The 20094-nt window shown below is 41.5% G+C and overlaps 1 protein-coding gene across 5 annotated transcripts in view; it reads left to right on the top strand.

The window, feature by feature from the left end:
• The window catches only part of DAAM2 (dishevelled associated activator of morphogenesis 2), a 120898-nt gene that overhangs the window by 76775 nt on the left and 24029 nt on the right, over nt 1-20094 (top strand). For 3 of the 5 annotated variants that reach the window (XM_009817334.2, XM_009817333.2, XM_009817332.2), the window contains exons 14-15: nt 5502-5609; nt 11994-12100. In XM_009817334.2, the coding sequence (XP_009815636.2) occupies nt 5502-5609; nt 11994-12100 (215 nt within the window). Of the gene's footprint in view, nt 1-5501; nt 5610-8417; nt 8451-10578; nt 10609-11993; nt 12101-20094 lie in introns of all 5 variants that reach the window. The other 2 variants (XM_059828543.1, XM_059828528.1) reach the window with 2 other exon arrangements.

The following is a 20094-nucleotide window of genomic DNA, read 5'->3' as shown; positions in this document are numbered from 1 at the left end:
ATGCAAAGTCACAGGTAGGGTGGATGGCCTCATCTTGCCCTTTGTTACCATTGCAGCACTTCTGTGATGTTCTCCTGAACTGTCAAAGTAGCCATACATGAATGAATGAAGAGTCACAACAGGCACACTGGCTGGGAGCAGCGTATCTCGAATTTCTGAGCATGGGAAACTGAGGCCTGGAAGTGTGCATAGTATTATTGTGGTTCCTGGTAGTGTTTATCTTCCAGTTCATATGAATACAAGTTTTCCCCGCAAAAACATTTTGAGGAAAAATACATCTGACACCATGTATATGTTTTTCTTTTTTAAAAGACTGATTTAGTTAGTAAACAGCACAGGCATGTCTGCCCCGTGCAACTCAGCGAGGTGTGGTGACACAGTGTTATAAACAGAGCTGTACGCAAACTCAGGGCTGCAGTCAGATCAAATACGTTTTTCAGCTCTTAGGTATCTCTGCATACCGTTTAGACCATCCTTCTCAAAGCAGTTAGTACAGAGTCTCTCTCCTAAGCTTTCTTAAGTAAGTGTAAAGATGATGCCAGGACTGAGGCAGCCCACATGAAAGTGAACCCCTTTCTGTCCATGCAGCCTGCCTCAAGGGAGTGAGAGAAAGCCAACAGAGCCCGAGACCAGTGTGGACAGAGCTGGCTGAGAGGGATTTGTCTGCGATATCCTTTCTCAGTAGCAGAATCAAGGCTGTTCTCCAGGGCAATTCATATGACACCTTTTTTCCCCAATGCTGATACTGTCTTTGGAAGGAAAGGACTGAGCTGTTGGGTGTAAGGAGAATGATCAAATATATTCAAACTCTTAGCAGTTGACAATAACAGATTGTCCACTGTTCCCATGAGCACCACAAAAAAAGGTTTGACTGGAAAGCATTTGTTCTTCTAACAAGGAAACTCCAACAACCTGCTGATTTCCTTTGAGAATTAAAGATTTTGTACTAGCTTTGATGTGAGCTGACAATCAGTGGCAAAGCCATTTAGATGCATGGATGGGCTGAGTTCTGCCTAAGCCCTTCTAGACCACAACTCCATTCATACAGCACTGTAGCATCGTCTGTGAATTCCATTCACAGAGCAGTACAGTAGTGCTGGTGCCAAGGATCTCTGGTTTTTAAGAAAAAAATATTGCAATGTAACCACTGTAATGTCCTGGGAAGATTCCTTTCTTTGTTTCTGGACAGCAAGTGGAGTTTGCACTCCCACTCTGAATTTTACACAACACCCAATGTCAAACAGGGACCAGACATTTAGGGTTAATCCAAATGATGGACTGGTTTCAAGCACACTGGAAGTATGGATTAATGTAATTACCTTTTTAATAAATATAAACATACTGATTTGAAGTTATCAGAGTAAATGAAGTCAACCTTCAGCTGCACTGCTTGTTATCTCATGGCTGGAGAAGCAGCTTCCCATTAACAGTCAGGCTGGTAATGACTCTAGTCAATGATCTGAAAGGGGCTTTCTTTAGCCAGCCCTAAAGAGACCTGGGTGAAATGGTCTCAGAAGAAAGGTATTTGTTGTACATACCACACAGGATTTAAAAAACAAAAAACACCACCAAAAAGAAAAAAAAAACCCACATAAACAGAAAATGTTAATTTTGACACTAATTTTTTTAAAAAAATGTTTCTGTAATGTTATTGATGATTCTGATTTCTGGAACTTTCTTCCTAAAAGCAGCCTGAGAATCCTGGTAAACAATGATGCAGGACTGCTGCCAGAGATTCAAAATTAATGAAAAGATTTCTACAAAATCTCAGTGTGAAGCTACTCATAATAGCCTTGGTGGTTCCTAGTCCTACAGTGAGATAAAACATCTGTCTCAATTCACAAACATGCCAGAAAGACAATTTTTGCTCAAAGTGGATTTTTCTTACACTGAAGAAAGGATCTGATACCAAGAGAGACATTTGAAAAATGCACTCTGTTCATATCCCTTTTTCAGATTCATAATGGAATTATGAATTAAAATTTTAAGTTGTGTCACTTTTTGATAGTTAATATTTTAGAAATATTAACCTACTAATAAGCAGGATTGCCTGCTCCAGTCTTCACAGGACACTCATAGTTTCAGTGGTTTTTCTGGACCAGCAGGACAAATGACAGGCTTTCCCAAAGTACTGTAAGTTTTCATTCATGCTGTGAGGTTATTGAGGCATGATGGACTTTGGTGGCTTGCAGAGTATCACTATTTATCTTTCAGGGTAAATAAAATCATCTGTTAGATGTAGCAGAGGACAGCTTGATGTGATTTGTAGCTCCATGAAACACTGTTATTCCCTAATCTTGGTAGGTCTTTCAGCAAATTTAGCTTCATTACAAAGGTGGAATGGCATAACTGCAGTAGCTACAGTGAGCAAATTGTTAAATGCAACATACCAAAAACTCAGCTTGATGGAACAAATGCCTTGTCAACGCTCATTCTGATGTTTCCTTACCTAGTATCTACTACCATTTTGCTAGAGGATGCTGGAAATTGTAGTTCATAGGATTTGCTTCTCAAAGGTGGCCAAGACTTTACAACGCAGAGAAACCACAGGTCTTGGAAGACTTGTAGAATGAATAAATGAATGAATAAATAAATAAATATGGGGAGAAAAGCATGTTACAGATGAAGTGACCTCTCTTTTTTTCTTTTTTTTATTTGTTTAAGGACAGAGAAAAAAAGAAAGAAGAAATAAAGAATTTATTTTTAAATTGTTATTTAGGGACCGTAAATATTTTTTATGGTGCTGAGGGAATCATTTATCATAGCAACCACATTATGCAAGTCTGTTTCTCTTAAAACGCTCAGTCTCTGGCTGATGACAAGGAACTATCAGCCAGTTAATCCATAACTGAATAGCAAGAGCTCAGTGTAGGAAATTATCTGGCAGCAACAGGAAAGTTTTCAAGGACAGAGCTTAGGGTAGAAATAGAAGGGACAGCCCCATTGCAAGTGTTTTCTGCAACAAAGATTGTACCTTTGCCTGCCTCGTTTTTTTCTTTGACTGGATTAGCCCCTTTAGTTTTCAAGCACTAAGATTGGGTTGCTTGGATCAAAGCTCCGTTTGTGCATACCATTGCAATGGGTGCTGCTTTGGAATTTGTCTCTCTGCTACAAGTAGCATACAAAGCATCCTGTACAGGACCAGATTCGACCTGGGTCTTAAAATTAATCTGAATTGAAATGAGAATCATTTTCACTTCCTTGGGTTATTTTTCTGGGAAAGTATGGATGAGAACTACTCTCTGCAATCCCTTTGTGAGTCTCAGAACTGCCTGTACTGGCACCTCAGCAATTCATTTGGACTAGCCCCTTCTGTAGCATGTTTTCATTGTTCTTGCTATTTGTGGGGAAACTTCACTCCCATGAGAGTTTTGCAGCTGGACAGGTAAATGGGCAAGACTCTCTCGAGTAGCTGTCTCCTAAGTCACATCCAGCCTTCTGCCAAACACAGCATATAGTTTTTTGGCATCCTCAGGGCTCTGTCCCAGTGATGACTCTAAGGAATGCTCCTGAAGTCACGTCCACTGGCTCCTGTCAGGAAACATTCTTCCATTTCAGTGTTTGATGGGACAACCTGAAACGGTGAGGAACTCAGAGAACTGCTCTGCTGTTCAAATACTTCCCTCAGGATTTATAATTCAAGGTTTATAAAGCGAGACTGGAAATTGAATGAGAACACTCTGCCTGGATGCTTCTGGCTAAGATTGGCAGTAGAGTCCAGGGTTAGGATAAAATGAAAATTAACTTTGTCTCATATTCCTTTGGCTGAGATGAGCTTCCCAACTCGTTTGTCATATTACAGTCACAAGGTCATGATGGTTTTCCTACTATGGAAAGAAGAGCCACACTGATTGCAAGGAACGATACAATGATATTGGTGAGCCTGTTCAGGAATGGGTGCTGCTCCCATCTAGTACATGCTGTCACTGTAAATAGCACTGCAGCACTGCAGACACCCCTCCTTGCCCTCAGGCACTCACAAGCTGCCTCTGGAGGGAGGGTGTTGGTTTTCCTCCACAGTGTCTGCCCTGCCAGGAATTTCCTCCAGAACACTTCACACTTTTATTTCCCTCTCATTTCATCCTCCCATCAGGTGTTTTTCCTTGCTCCTTAAGCCTTGTGGCTTAGCACATTTCCCTCATTCCTTTGATGACTGTGAATGGGAAGTCGAGCCTGTTCCTAATTAGTTCTGATAATGAAGTGTTAACGCACTTTGCTGTGTAGGTACAAGTCAGGTACTTCAGAGCTGGAGCCTGTGGGAGAGTTTCATTGCTATTGCTTGCTGTTCCTGGCTTTCTCTGCATCAGTGTTCTGCTGGCTCTTCATCTCCTGGGGTTTGCTTAGGTCTCTTTACAATCAGTTCTGTCCATTTCCTTTTTCTTTTAATCAACACCTTCCTTATTTTTCCGGTTAATAAAGTACAATAAATGTATACTTCATTAACTAAATGAACTGAAAGACAGTGTTGTCAGGTGTGATAAGCAAGTTTTCCTCTTCTGAATAGGTAATTGCCCAAAGCTTGTCCCACACAACATGCACCTTAACAGTCAGTAGGAAGGAGAAGGTAGTTCAATCTTTGTGTCCTCTTTGCCAGCAAGGACATCTGTCCTGAGAAAGTCAGCAGGAGACCCCAAGGCCTTCTCCTAGTTTAGGATGCTGCTTATTAGCTAATTCATGTACTACAAGAGGTTATTTGGCCCAGGATTGGTGAAGAGCGAAGTTGGAGGAGGAGTCTGTGCCTGTCTCCCTCCATGCTAACCATCTGCCAGACAGCTAGGATTCCCTGGCATTCAGGATAATGTATCACATGGGTTGTCAACATTTCCAGTTAGTGTGGATGATGCTTTTTCAGAGATCTGGGTATAGTTTGTGTCTATCTGAGTCAACAAAGAACTCATGTAGACAGGGGAGATCATGTAATAGGAAACAATTAGACTTCAAAGACTCAGAGCCTTAAAAGTAAAATAAAATAAAGTCAAATCTTAAACTACTTTCACAGGCAGGCAGAATGAAATCCACACACCCTTTGGTGTTTACAACAGAACCTGGCAAAATTTGCAGGAGGGAAGATGTGTCTGGGGTTTGTCATACATCAGTGCGCTTCCTAAGCATTTTCCTCATGATGGTAATGCTTCTTTCTGCATGACCTCAATCATTGTGTTAGACAGATGGCCACTCTTGAAAGGAAACATACTGTGGGATCATGGATATTGCTTGAGATGCGGTCTGCTAGTCTTGGAATGTGCCCTTTCATCTGAGGCTTGCTGTGATGAAAAATATAAAATACTCAATATGTTTAAAAAAAACCCCACAAAAACCCCCAAACCACACCACTATTTTTTCTCCTTTGACTCTTGAAACAAAGCGTGCCCTCTAAAATGACAGCAGTAGTACATAGGAATATGGCCTGTGAGCAGGAGAGAATTATCTGTCCAAATGGGATTGGATGTTCTTAGCTAAAAGCTTTTGCTATCTCATTAAAATATGACCTTTTCTTTCAGGAGAGGATCCATGGCACAATCTGGAATGAGATTGATGATTTAAAGGCATTCAAGGTGCTGGATCTAGAAGATTTTGAAAAGATGTTCTCCGCATATCAGAGACACCAGGTAGGGGTGAACTCTTCCACACCTTGTCTTCCTTGAATTTCTGGAGGAGGAAAAAACACATGACAGTGATCTGGGCCCGTGCCCACCTGCAGTCAGGCTGCGTCAGTTACTGCTCTGCCACTGTTCAAAAAATCACAAGACCAAAAGAAGTGGGGAGGACATATAGAGCACAGTATAACCTGTTATCAGGTTATATTTCGTACTAATGGGCAGCTCTCAGAGACAACAGCTCCCAACAGGTAATGCTTTATCTGATCTCAGCAGCCACTGGCTTCCAAGAGCTCTGGAGCTTTACATTCATGCTTGATGTCTATCTTTCAATTTCTCCCATTCATCCAGAGAAAAAGTCTGTAGTTGCCTGAGTACAAAGCAAGGTGACTGAATTAGCTGTCTTTCGCTTTGTCTATTTTTTTCTTAAACAGTCAACTGACCCAGCTGGCTAGGTGACAGAAACTGTCTGAATTACAGATTATAACACCAACAGCATACTTTAAAAGCAGCCATTTATTAGAAGAACTTTTTTTTCCCCTCTTCTTTTTCTTGGAAAGCAAGTTACCTTCAATCTGTCTATCTCTAAAGAGATTTAGCAAGAAAGGGTTTGTACTTGTACTCCCTGAACTCCCCCAGCTTTCCTTTGCTTTTGAAATATGTTTGGAGAAATTCAATCTTCTGTACTCTGCAGAATTGGATCATTGCTCTGGAGTTTTAGGAAAAGATACAAACGTGATTGCCATAAGCAGCCTTTATGATTTAGCCTTACAGTGATGATGATTACTTCATTGTCATTATGATTAACTTGTTCAGTACCTTAAAATTAATAAACAAACCCCTTGTCTTTGGACTTTTCCATCTGTTCCCTTCTCTCTCTCATTTTTCTATCTAATCCAATAAACATAATGAATAACTCTTCTGATTTACTAGCTCACAGCCACCTAGATAAGCATCCCAACTTAAACTGTGAAGAATGTGATGTTACCCGTTGCATAATGAGATATCATTTCTTATTCTGCTCCTGCAAATAGCTGTTGCTGTTTCAGTGGGTCCCTCTTTCTGTGAATCCCATTCCCTGAAACAAGAACTTAGTTCACAGAGGGGAAGAAAGGCACATGAAACTTCAGTGCCACTACAAGATTGGATTTAGAACCTGTGCAAACAGCTTAGCTATGGAGGTGAGCTCCCAGTTGTCTTGCAAGTAGTCAGACTGTCATCTGTGCATATGAATAGCCATTGCAGCATCAAGGTCCCATTCCAATGTTTCAGGGCAAACACTGAAGCTTCCTCACTAGAAATGACGTTGCAAAGCCTTGCTTCCTTTGGGCCCCAAAATCCGAAGCCAAAGCTGTCCTGTTCTGCCGACTCTCAGTTAGAATCATAGTATTTATGGCTGTGTTACCAACCACTGAAAAGCAGCCTGGCCTATTCAACCATAAGCTAACCTGACCCTTACCCCTGCCCACTGGAATGGAGCCATCATCTCAGAGTGACTTCCATGGGTCTCAGAACAGTTCTCTTCCATACTCATTAAACACACTTTATGACAGTGGCTCCAGACACTAGAGTATCACTTCTGTAAGCTATCATATTTTTGTGTAGTTAGGTGCATTGCTGCCCTTCCAGCTTTTGCTGAGGGTTTTGTTGGCTTTTTTTCCCTTGAATATTCTATTGTTATTACTTTATGTGATACCTTCTTTTTCATCCATACTCACTCCAGTCTGAACTGCTTTTCAATCAACAAGTCCTCATCAATTTTTTTCCTTTTTTTTTTTTTTTTTGAAAGACCAGGCAACCAAAATTGCTTTTGAATCAAGATCTTATAAGAACTTTTCCAGTTGATTCACACTTAAGTCTTTTCTTCTCTTTTATTTTTGGAAATACGCCACTCTGGCCAAGTATGTGTTTACCCTGGGTTTGTGACTTTTAAAATTCATCCAAAGGTCTGTAAAGAAAAATGTCAACACAAAGCCCTGCTCTTGTGCATCTGAAATATTGAATGAATACAGATAAAGACACTTCTTTCTTTGCTGTTATTAACATGATCTTCATATCTTTTCCAGTTTCATTTACATTAAACAGCTTTTCTTTCTTCATTTTTTTGATGATAAAGGGTCTCTTCTCCTCTCTCAAGCCCAGTGTATCCTTTTTGGTGGCTATGAGGGAAAGCAGAATTTTCCAGTGTACGGAACGCTGGACCAAGAATTCTTACGCTTGTCTTTTGACCTTGCTCGAATCTTACTGTGTATTATTGACCTTTTGATTCAGTATATCTGGTATTTTCCTGGAGTATGGAATATGTTGTGAAAAAGTTGGTGTCTGTCACCCAGTAGCGTTGTAAGGTTTCTTTGGTGATTACAGAGGGCTTTCAAAATGCTTGGGTATAATATGCTGTTGGAACAAGTTGTTACTAATAATGGCAAACTGTGCCTATGCATCAGGAGAGGAGAACTGACCCTCAAGTTTTAACCTTGGCAATTCTTTCAGTAAGGCTCCAGACTAGATTTGTAAAGGTATTTAAGCATTATCCTAGTTAATGTTTCAAGACCTAAGAGATTTATGCTTTGGAGACTGAATTTATTCCTTTCAGAAAAGACCTAGAACTCTTAGTTTCCCAACATCTGCTGTTTTAAAATATGCAAAGAAATGCTGAAATACCTTTGAACCATCTGGGCCAGTGTTACTTGCTAAGCATTTTATTCTCTTAGAAAACAATGTGTGTCTATATTCAGCTGCCTTGTTAAACTTGATATCTTTCTTTGTGACTAATTTTTGGCATGTTTCCTTCTTTGTTATTTGTGGCTGCTGCCTGCATAGGACCTGCTAACTAACCCCTCCTCCTGTAAGCAGGTGAGTATCATTGTCTGCCTCCTGATCCTCTTGCAGTGTGTGGAAAGGTGAAGTCCTGCACCATACCGTTACGGGGTTATGACTCATACTATGCTATTCTTTCATATGCCCTTGCACCTCTGCTTTCTGGGTGGGGAAGGTGGTACAAAAAATTCCTTTAGTTTTATTATCTCTGCTATAGGAAGTAGTTCCTGTTCTTTCACTTAGTTATAACCTCAGTGTGGTTTCTGCTGGTGTGTGTAGTCCCCTTTTTGATGATCCTGAGGAAAAAGACCAGGGGCAAAGTAGAATGTTAACGTGAACTCTTCCTTAACCAAACTAACAGTCTCTCTAGGGAGAACAAAAGGGGCTCTAAGGGAGCCTTCACTCCCACTGTTCCCATCTGATGTCCATCAGCTTTTCACAGTACTGAAGTCTCCACATGTATTCACTAGCCACAGACTCTGTGATAAAGAAAATCTTTCTTTCTGTAAAACCGGAAGGCACTTCGGTTGAGCAGAAGGATTTGTGCCAGCTGAGGAGCAGAAGGGTTAGACTGGAGGAAAGCCTACTTCATTTCAGACTGCTGAAACCCTCAGGAATTTCAGCAAAAGACTGAAATGGTGTTTAGATGAAGTAGAGATATCGGACTGCCCACATGTCTTCAAACTGGCTACCTCTAAATTTATTCATCATCTTAAGCAAAATTCTTGGCAACACTTTTGGGAAGAGCAATGCTCTCAGGAGAGGGTTATTCAGATGTCATCATAAGTGTCTCTGGTGGCTTCAGAAGAAAGTAGTCCTCACCATGAGTGCTCAGAGAATTGTATTTGGAAAGTCTGGTCAGGACCTCTACCACTGGGTGTGGCTAATACATGGCTCTGGGCCGTTTACCGGCTTTCATCATGGCAGCGCGTACCGTAGAACAAGTCAATATGGTAGAAATAGTTCCCTAAAGTATTGATAATAACTGGAACCTAGGGTGCTGCCATGGTACCAGACCACAAGTTCTGCAGCTAACCAAAATCAAACTATATTTGAACACATGCAATATGATGAACACATTCCCCATATCTATTCATCCCAGCACCGAAATTTTAGTTGATTTTTGAATTTGCAATTAAAATCTCAAATCTGAAATACTCTTTGAAGCACATAACATAATGTTATTCCAGATGGAAAGTTGGTAAAGAATGATGGGATATTACTTAGGGACCTTGTCTGTCAGGTTGACAACAGCTCCAACTATTCTTGCTTTGTGCGCTTGGCCTATCTCACAAAAGCTGGTCACTGCTGCCCCCTTGCTCCTTTTTTTCTGTGTCTAAGAAAATGCAGATAGTTCATATTCAATCTGTTTTCCTCCAGCTAAGATTGCAATCTGGCTTCGGTAAAACCTAAGGCTTCATCTGCTTTTGCTTACACACAACTCCAAGTATCTATAAATACCGCTCTCCTCAATATGAGTTGAAGAGAATATATTTTTGGATGAGACTAGCCCACTCCTTATGCCTAAGGGGTGGGCCACCTCTGAATAGTTCAAGTTATTCATCTGTGTTGAACCTTGCGGGCTGGGGAATTGGAAATGGGATGGAGACTCTTATACCAATCCCTGCTGCATGGTTTTAGGGGAAGCCGTCTAAACCCCCACCCCAAATACACAGCCAAACCCTGAAACAATTTGGGTTTTTTCTTTGGGATGGGTGCTGGTTAACACTAACCAGGTGTGCTTTTCTGCAAACATTAGTTAGTGAGGGACAGTGAAGCTTTTAAACCAAGAGCACAGACCAACAAGTACCTTTCTTACCTTCGACAGCTGCCTATCTCCCCATTGCCCTGTCTTCCTCCCCACAAATTAAGGAAACTGAGGAAAACTTTGACATCTTTACATGCCAGATTATACTGGGGGTGCCCTGCTTTTTGGCATTGTTAGTTATTCTCTCAGAAATAATAAACTTACCCAATGCCAATTTTTCCTTATTTTGGAAACACTATTTGATGTGTCAAGCAACATTGCAATTTTTTTCTGCCAAGCTAGACACATCCAGCAGAACTATTGTGTGCATGTCTTTAGCTGCTGCACTGTACCTTCTTATAAATGCCACTTGGTATTGGTGGTGGCTCACTGCAGCACATTTGGATGTGGTTGTAGGAAGCCTTTGTATATGCAGGAGCAACACAGGTTCATTGTAGCTGATTGTACCAAGAACTCAAATGGCAACTAGCAGTATGAATCTAAGATTTACATTTAATTCTCAAGTATTTGGGTGTCAAAATCTCTTGGAGTGGCTTAGTCATGCTGATATAAGTAAGCCCTGAGCTGCAGAGCCTTGAATCCTGGGAGTGAATTCTGGGAAGCATCACTGTATGCTTGCCATGATCTTACACTTTTCCCTGGATATCTGCTGTTGACCACTCTCAGGGACAGGATACTGGGGTAGATGGACCTTTTGATTTGACTCAGCATGCTTGCTGTTATGTCCTAAGAAAGAAGTCACATTGCTATTTTGATGGGTGCATTCAAAACTAGATTATACTGGTAAGTCTCAAAATCTCAACGCATGACAGTATGGATGGAAAGGCATTTTTGAAGAGGTTCCAGCAACAGTTAGCTGCAAAAATAAAAACTGTCCTGTTTCCAATTCCCTCTTCTCTGTTGGTAACTAGAGAGCTATTATCCAGGATTAACACCTTTTATCAATACCTCTACTTCCCTTTAATGAATGGTGTTAAAAGACACTCAGAGTAACTACAGAAAGCCAATCTCTGGAAGTGAAACAAATCCCATGGCTCTGGTGTATAGGCAGGAAAAGGAGACAGAGACTTCTGAATGGTCAGGCTGGGTTTGCAAATAGTTTCTCTCTGTGTACCGTGACAAACATTTTGGATGGGGATTTTCCTGTTTTTTTCCAGGTGATGAGTTTGGCAATGGGGATATACAGAGAACTTTGAAAAAGGGTGGTTTCTGTACAATGAAAGGTATTAATTAATTTAAAAAAGAGAGGCTAGTTCAGATGTAGGTGTTGAACATTTAGTAAGATGTATTTAGTAAGATAAATGCCATCTTGCCCTACTGTTTGAATCTCTCATATAATATGGATTGGACTGGTCCAGTGGCAGCCTTAAGAGATGATGGAAGGATTTTTCCTGATTGGGCTGCAGCCTTTCAAGAATGCTGTGTAACCCCTGCAGGAGGCATCTGCTGAAGGATATGCTATGACACCAGGGGGTGTTACCATAATGTGCCTGATTTCCCTGTCATGCCAGTTTTGCACAATAACATAATAATAACAACATAGCTGTTGGTAGGGTGAGTCCAATAGGTCAGAATCAGGTCCAGTATTTGGAATCAAAGATGATCTTATAGGTGGTAATGAATGACTTCTGTTTGTCTAGTAATACAGGATCTACCTACACGTTTTCTGCCCTTCCTGTCTCCTTTTCTCACCATGTGGGTGGATTTTCCCAGGTTGGATGGGTTTTGTTCATTACACTCAGCTAAGTCTATCAATCTTGGGTGAGAAACATGATACTGATTGTTTCCCCCCCGTTTTGAATTATATGCAGAAAGAGATGGGTTCAACAGAAGACCTTTACCTCTCCACAAGAAAGGTGAAAGAGCTCTCTGTGATTGACGGCCGGAGGGCCCAGAATTGTGTCATTCTCCTTTCCAAGTAAGTGTGCTAAGCCTTAGGTCACAGGGTATCCTGTGGTCAACATAGAGGCAAGAGGGGATGGAATTAAACAAATGGGCATGTTTCTTTTCTCACCTAGACATGCTGTCTAATACCTGCAAATCTTCAGAGAAATCTCTCTTGCAGTATCATAAAAGCACATGTCTCTCTGAAGTGCTAGCTAACTTAATAAACATACGCACACACACATTTTGTGCATTAAGCAGATAGACATAGACACCAAGCTGTATCTGAAGACTGATCACCAGAAAACTATCAGTATTCACAGGTAGATGAAAGCAGCTCCTTGCCCGTGCTTGCACTTCACTGTAAGTGATGTGTCCCACTGCCCTGTGTATGTCATTTATCTCTGTTCTGTATGTTGCTCTGAGCATCTCCCTGGAATACAGCAGAGCTGAAAGCAGTGTTCATCTTTGTCATTTTTGACTCTTGGTGAGAAGAGTGGTAAATGTAACAGGAGATATTCAAGAATTATGTCATGTATTTGTAAATTAGGTTTTGGAAGCCAGGAGTTGCCTTTGCATGCTCCTGCAATGACTAATGCCTTCAAATGCTGTGACATCAGATCCCTATATATGCTTTTCATGCCTTTCTACCAATATGAGTACTGGGCTGGATGTATGTCACTAAACATCAAATTTGTGCAGACACTGATCCACCTGCGAAAGTTTCCTTTCCTGCCAGAGGAGAGACAGCAGGGCTGGAGACAGATTCTGGGAAAGCTGTGGCAGTACTGAGCAATAAACCTGTTTCACTGATCAGTAGAAAATGCGGGTTCGTATGGATGTGATTGCTTGTCTGCTCTAGCAAACTGACAGTTAAAAGTTGCAGCCAGACCACCAGGACTGGAGTGAGTTCTTTCCATGGCTTAGCAAAACCCACGGAGGCTCTCATTATGCTACTTATGCATCATTAGCTTGCATGTCAGCAGGACCACTCCCCCATCCAAACCAGCAATGACTGAAGGCTTACATTTCTCTCTCTGCAGCAGTTGCCAACATATGTCTTTGCTGGTGTTGGCAGCTGACTGCAGGTTGGGGCAGACAGATGGGGAGGGATAGGGGCAACAGGATTTTCATGCTGTTTGACAGGCCTGCTGAAGTGTGTCTGGGGTTCAGATGAACTCATGTAAGCACATGGAACATTTCCTAGAAGTGGTAACATAATGTGTGCAGGTGGCTGGGCTGAGGAGGATCCAGAAAGGTGCTCCGTGACTTGGTATGACACTAGATGTTTATTTGTAAACACTTTCTATTCCCAAAACAAAAGCAGTGTGGATGACAGACAGCAGTACATGTTTTTCACCATTCACCTCTTCTGCCGTGCAAGTCTAGCCCATTCTTACCTGAGAGGAATCCTCTCTAAATGGTGAGAAAGGACAGTCTCTGTCATTTGTTTTCCCTTCTGCCGCCTTCAGCAAAGTGGTACTGAAGCATGAACCTTGCACTTCAGGGTACACAGTGTGTATTCGCTCCAGGTGTGCCATGAAGCCAGTCCACCACAAGTTGCTAGTCTGGACTCAATCCAGAGGTGAAAAGCTGTGTTTTGTGACTGCCAACTTCTCCAATAGGAAATATCTTGATCTTGTTGTTAGCAAGCCTAACATGGATGATAGAGATTTGGAGACTGAGCTCGCTGTCCCTAAGGAGCCTGGCAGTTTGCACTGTGCCCTGTTAACTTCACTATGGGAAATGCCAGTCACCACGGGTATCACTGGCTTAGATCATTTAATGTTTGTAATAGATAGAGTTACACCCAGGATATGAGAAATATCTTACAGCTTGGCCCAGAATTGCTATTCCTCCCCAAACTTCCCTTTTAAAGGCATCTAAAAAAGCAAAAAATTTGGGGAACTAAAATGGCACCTCTATGTTCATGCCTTTTTCTGCTCTTTGTGCTTATATGATTCTATTATTAAAGACAGCAATTGGGAGGATTGGCTGCAGACAATAATTGAAAGGGTTTTATGACCCCCTTTGCAGTTTTTTTTTCATTACCCCACTTCTTCCTCCTTTAGGTTAAACCCTGAAGAAGAGACACTCTCAGCCAAATCATCCCTGGCTGCTGCCGTGCCCTTGCTGCTGCTGCAGTGCACCTTACACATGCGTGCATGTGGGTGTGCACACACGTACAATGAGAGGGGATTTAAAATTGGTGACAAACAAAAAGAGTTTATGCAACCCCGAGCTGCAGCCCCAGCTTTCAGGTTGCCACAGTATCTGCCAACAGCTGTTTCCAATTGATTCTTACTGTGCATATATCCCTGTAGTTTATTCCCCCTTTGTTTACCCTAAACTGTCGTGTCCTTTAAAATAAAATAGCTGCATGGGTTGGGTTTTCTTTCCCTCCACTACTCAAATGTTTTTGTTTTACTAACACTGTGTTAGAAGGGGTCAGGCAGAGCTCATATTTCATATGATCCAACAAGCCAAAACCTAGCTAGAGTGAGAAAGAGATGTCTTGCTTTCTTTTGCAGAGAGACTGGAGCATGGTAGACTGAAAAGAGATGAAAATTGAACTGCTAGCTGATTGTTGCTGACAGTTAACAGATTCATAAGCCTTCCTCCCCATTCTCATCTCTATTTTCATAAAAAAAGCTCTCAACTCTTTGATAGCAGCACCTTTCAGTTTTCCTGCAGTGGAAGGATGTAATTGCCCTTGTTGAACGGAGTCTGATGGACCCAGAACAAAGCTCTGTCCCATAGGCCAACTGTAAAGATTTGAATAGGCGCAAGATCAGTTTATCTCACAGTATTTTCAGTAGGCCATAATTCAACCTGAACATGGAACCATCTGTCTGTGGTGAGTGCAGGCACCCACCAGCTTCAAATCTGGCTTTCTTAATGGTGTTTCCAACATACAGTTATTTCTGTCACACTGGAAATATGCTATCCGTCATGAATTTCCTCTTGTCTTCAGTTTCTACCAGGCTGGAGATTTACTGTCAGACTTGTATGGTCTGGAAGAGTCATCCCAGATCACTCTGTTTTCCTGCTTTCACCTAGCAGCTACAAATTTCTCTGATCTCTCTCACCAGTATGGCTTCTCCCTACCTCCATTACTTAAGTAACGGGTAGTATTTTCGCTGCTCTAGTGTTTTTGTTGTACCATATCTTTAAATGTTCTTGCAGAACATTAAATGGTCCTTGCAGAACATGCCTAAGACATGTCTCTCTTACTGTCTTGCTCTGTGAAATGCTCTGGAGAGGTCCAGTTCTATGAGAGATGTTGCTCAGAAGGCAGCTGAATGTATACTTATGGAACTTTTTTGTACAAGTTATTTTGCATGAATTCCAGCAAAATCATTATGTCAGTGTTCTTCTGAGATGTGTTTGTTATTCCTGTGGCCCAGCTAGTCAGCAGTAACCAGCTCAAGAGGCTGGAAACAGTAGGAGTGCTAGCAAAATGTCATAAAACCACTAGTAGCAGAAGGCAGAATCTGACTACACAAAAATAGTTTTAAATGTGAATATGACATTAGATAGATACTAACAGGCAGCTTTACCAAATGTTTGTGGCTTTCATGATTGTCAATGCAAACATCTATCAACATGGGGGAAGAAAATGGACATGTGCAGCATTCCCAACCACAATACTAAAGAGACCGAGTATTTCTTTCACACAGCTGTGCCTCGTCAGTGCTTCTAAACCCTTTCAGATCAGACATTAAAAGAAAATGCTATTCAGCCAATGTCAGTCTCTGTGTGCCTTTCTGCCATGTGGCAATACAGTGTTCACCCTTATTTCAACCTAGATTCCAAGCAGTATGATATTTTGGGGTACAGATCATGTCTTGATACAGAAACATCCCCAAATCCTTCTTGGTAGGAACTTGAGAGTATTTGGATGCAAAGTAGCTTGGTCACTCATGAGCTTTTGCTACAGGAGGAAAAGAAAAGAAAAGCCTTTTTCTTTATGCGCTTGGCAGAACACTTTCACAGTGAAGTGCTGAAAAGGCACAGGTGGATTTTTTCCTAACATGTTGATACAGTGGTGTAAGATGTACCTGATAAAAAGTCCCAACAGTTGTCCCCAAAAGGTTAAGGCACTGTCTTCTTCACTGACAAGATGAGTTTGCAGCTGAGATAAGAGGATGTGAAAAGAATGGCTGTACCTTTCTGTCTCCTGGGAGAATGTGCAATTAGACCAGCCTGACTCCTGAACGCTGCTTCCGAGAGCAGGGAGACAACTCCTTTTCCTGCCTTTGTGGGGTAGCGACAATGAGTATCCCCAAAATGTAGCTATTTAACTGCCTGCAGCTTGGCAGTTGTACAGAACCTTAGGAGAGCTCAGGAGTTAGAGAAGGCTTATGTCCCAGTCACAAAGTTTGGGGGTGAATTGACTAGTAGCCTGCGTGAAAGGAGTTGTGGAGAAGTCTGCAGTCAGTAAAAGCTAAGATTTGAGTGAGCTATACAAACTGGTCTTAGGATACAGCTAAGTATCAGTCAGCGCCTCTCACTGTCACAGCTACTACTGCTAGCGTCTTTTGGAAACACTGTGGTTCAGTTCAGTTTGAAGTAGAAAACAGCCTTGATACATGATAATCAGTCTCCTTCTCCAAGGTAAAAGGAAGAGTGGGAATGTGATCCCTGTGGTATGGGAGCTTAATGTAGCTGCAATGAAATTCTGGGTTCTCTGGTAGTAGGCAAGCATGCCTTCTTTCTCAAAAGCTAAGCAAGATCCAAGGAACAAGTCCATGAAGTAACACATTTTCCTCTGAGGGGGAGATGGTTAATGAGCGACAAGTATTACGCTTTCATCAATGGGAGGGAGAAATGAAGGGGGGAGGTTACTGTGAGTTAAATCAATGGGTATATTTAAGGAGGAAAATGAGCGAGTACTGGATGTCTGAAAGGGAAGTTGATGTAAAACTGCAATGTGTCTCCCAGGCATGTTCAGAGTCAGGCTGCTGGCTTTCTCCAAGAGGACAAAACAATAAACCACTTGATGTCTGCAAACGAAGCTGGTGTTAAATCAGATGAGGTGTCCTGGGGAGATTAGTGATGAATTACTCTGCAGAGTCAATAGAGATTATTTATGAAGCCGGAGGGGATAGAGGGAGGCAGGCTAAGTACCATATCAGAAATTATTTGGTACTTGTTGAGCTTTAACATTGCTTGAAGATGACTCAAGCAGTTGAACTTCCGTATGCTGCCACCAGATGTACGGGTGAAGAAAAAAGGAGGGAGTAAAGATCCTTTCCCTTCCTCATCTGACCAGTGTCAGGCTGCTGTTGAACAAAAACATTCAATATCTGCACTATGAATGAATGTGCTGCAGCTGAGGAAAGGGGCACTGTGTTTTCTTCTGGTCACATTTACTTCGTGAGTTCTGCTGCCAGGATCCCTGATCTGGTGAAGCGTAAGGCAGAGAGAATACTGCTTGAATTGCATGCAGTTCCGAATTGAGTTGTCTTCAGCAGCTGGAGGAAGAGTGCCTGAATATGAAAGCTTGTAAGAAAGTCATTGCAGATTTTCCAATAGATACTGAAATGTAATTTCTGTAGTGTAAATTTTTGGGCCATAATTCCACTTTAATTTGCTGTCTGTCCCATATGAGTTTCAGGCTCTGAGGGATGCCTCTATTCAGTTCTAAATGGAAAGATTTTACACATCTGCTTTAAGTTCCTCTTTAATCAGTTCACCTGTTTCTGTTTAAAAGCAGCACATCTGTTTCACATTACTGCTGGCCATCTTTAAGATCTACTGCAGGGCTGGGCATGAGTTTTGAAAACAGAGGAAGAATCACTTGATTAACAATTCTTTGGCCAGTTATTCAGCCCATTTTTAAGTGGGAAGATCCCTGTTCCGTGCTTACAGCTCTCCCTGCCCCAAAGAGGAACAAGCCCACTTTGGAAGAGTAAGATTGTTTTGCTGTAAATCCTTCTGTACTTCTAATTGAATTGGTAATAATCTAGGATGCACACCTGCAGGCACCATGACCCCATTACAGGCCTGTAAGTGACTAAGCTAAATTGCATCTCGGCAGGAGGCTGGCAAGCTTTCTGCTTCTCTCTACTGTGGGCTAAACCATTCAGGCCAGATGTTTTTCTGCTGATGGCAGGGCACAGAATCATCCAAGAAATTGAAGTGTTTGTATAATTGTCTGTCCTTGGGGCTGTCCATTATTTTTGAACAGAAGATGTTTCCAAATGTATTTAGTGCTGATGAATAGCAGCAAACAGAGGAGCTTGGAGACTGAAGTCCTCAGGCTCCTGGACTGAACAGCAAGATTAGCAATAATATGCGATACACCTTCTGTTGTGTTGATGTACCTCAAACCTGTTCATTTGGTCCTGTTTACTGCATCCCCAAACACACACAGAGGGACTTCTGCTGTGTAATGGGGTGGTCAGTGTGGTAAATGCTTGAGTTATTTGCATGGAAAAAACATGAAAGTCACCCTCATTCTTTTTATCTTCAGTGAAAGTAGCAACAAAAAAACCCCACCCTGTTGTTCATGGATTGGCTTATTGCATCCCCTCTGACAGACTGTGAGCCTGTGTCACAAGACACAGCTTATGTGCAGACTCCAGATCCTGGAAAATGTAAAGGTGCTCTCTAAAGGAAAAATAACCAACAAAATATAGCATTTTAAAAACTGCAGGCACCAGCTTGTCTGGGCATGTGTATGTGTGTCTGCTAGGAGCTGGGTCCACGCTTGCCAATATGCTTCTCAGCCCTCATGTGGTCACAGGGTTTGATGAGTTCAGGGTCACACAACCATGGACTTTACAATTCATGCTTGTTAAAGCCAAAAGAAACCTTTCAGTTTTCTGATTGAGACTGTAGAGCTTTATGCAGAACCCCATGTACTAAGTAAGGTTTGTTGTTTTGATCTCAAGTCAAACTGATGACCTAAAGTTAAAAAGTTTCCAGCCTTTTCATTGTAAAACTTCTAATCCTTCTATCTCATCCAAGAGTGGCCCAATTATGTAGCTTTTCTGGAAATTCAGTAGCCTTATCTTACTTAGCTGGTATCAGTTTGCCCTCCTTGTCAAAAGCTGACATGATGGCCAGCTAGGAACAGAGTGAGAGCAATTAGTTCAGAGGTATAATATTTAAAAGCTTTTGAATGTCTGCTGATTCATATTTTAGTTTCTAGCTGTTGGTTATATTGGGCAATATTAAAATGTTTTAAGTTTCTTAGATTTAGTAATATTTCCTGTCTGTAAAAATAAACCTCTTTCTTTTGCTTTTACCTAGTTCCAGAAATATGATTTTATCCAAATGGCAATAGCAATGTGAAATTTCAACATGGAATTTCTTAGCACTGAAGACAAAAACATTCTGCCTCATGCATCAGCCTGTGTCTCATTTTTATTTGTGTTTTCTCATTCTGCTCTTAATTAATTATATTGATTGTAGAAGGTCCATGGAGACTGCAGACTTCACTCCTCAAATATTTCTTTTCACACTTTCCTGTTTCAGTCCCAAAATTGAGATTTTCTTGTGGATAGCCTTTCCTTTATGGTTCATTTGGTCCTCCCCTACTCTCCTGAAATGACTGATGAGGGTGTCATGGGTTGGGGGTGGTGGGGTAGAATTTGTCACTTGTGCATTTGTTCGTTGACATCTGCACTGAGAACCACCAAGTTCATTTAATGTAATCTATCAAACAACCTCTCAATAATCACAGATTTTGACTCCTCCTGGTCTGCCCTGGATTTCAAGTGGACACTGTGAGGGTTTTTTTTATTGATTCTGTGTTTTGTTATAACTGATGACCCCTACTCATTGCACACAGATGGACCAGGAGTAGGTGGGAAGGAGACTGTTATTTTAATACCTCAGATAGTATTAATAAGCTCTTGTTTTCAGAGCTTGTTTCATATTGGATATTAAATGCTGTCAATTCCTTCTTCAGCTGTGACTGCTGACAGAGTGAACTTACCTAGCATAACCAGTCGTCTTAGCAGAAACCTTTTTCTCAGATCTGTATGGGAAAGATCAGTCTTATTACGTATTACTCTG

Source organism: Gavia stellata, chromosome 2 (assembly GCF_030936135.1).
Source record: "Gavia stellata isolate bGavSte3 chromosome 2, bGavSte3.hap2, whole genome shotgun sequence".
Taxonomy (NCBI): Eukaryota; Metazoa; Chordata; class Aves; order Gaviiformes; family Gaviidae; genus Gavia; species Gavia stellata.
This window is presented reverse-complemented; position numbering and strand designations above follow the sequence as displayed.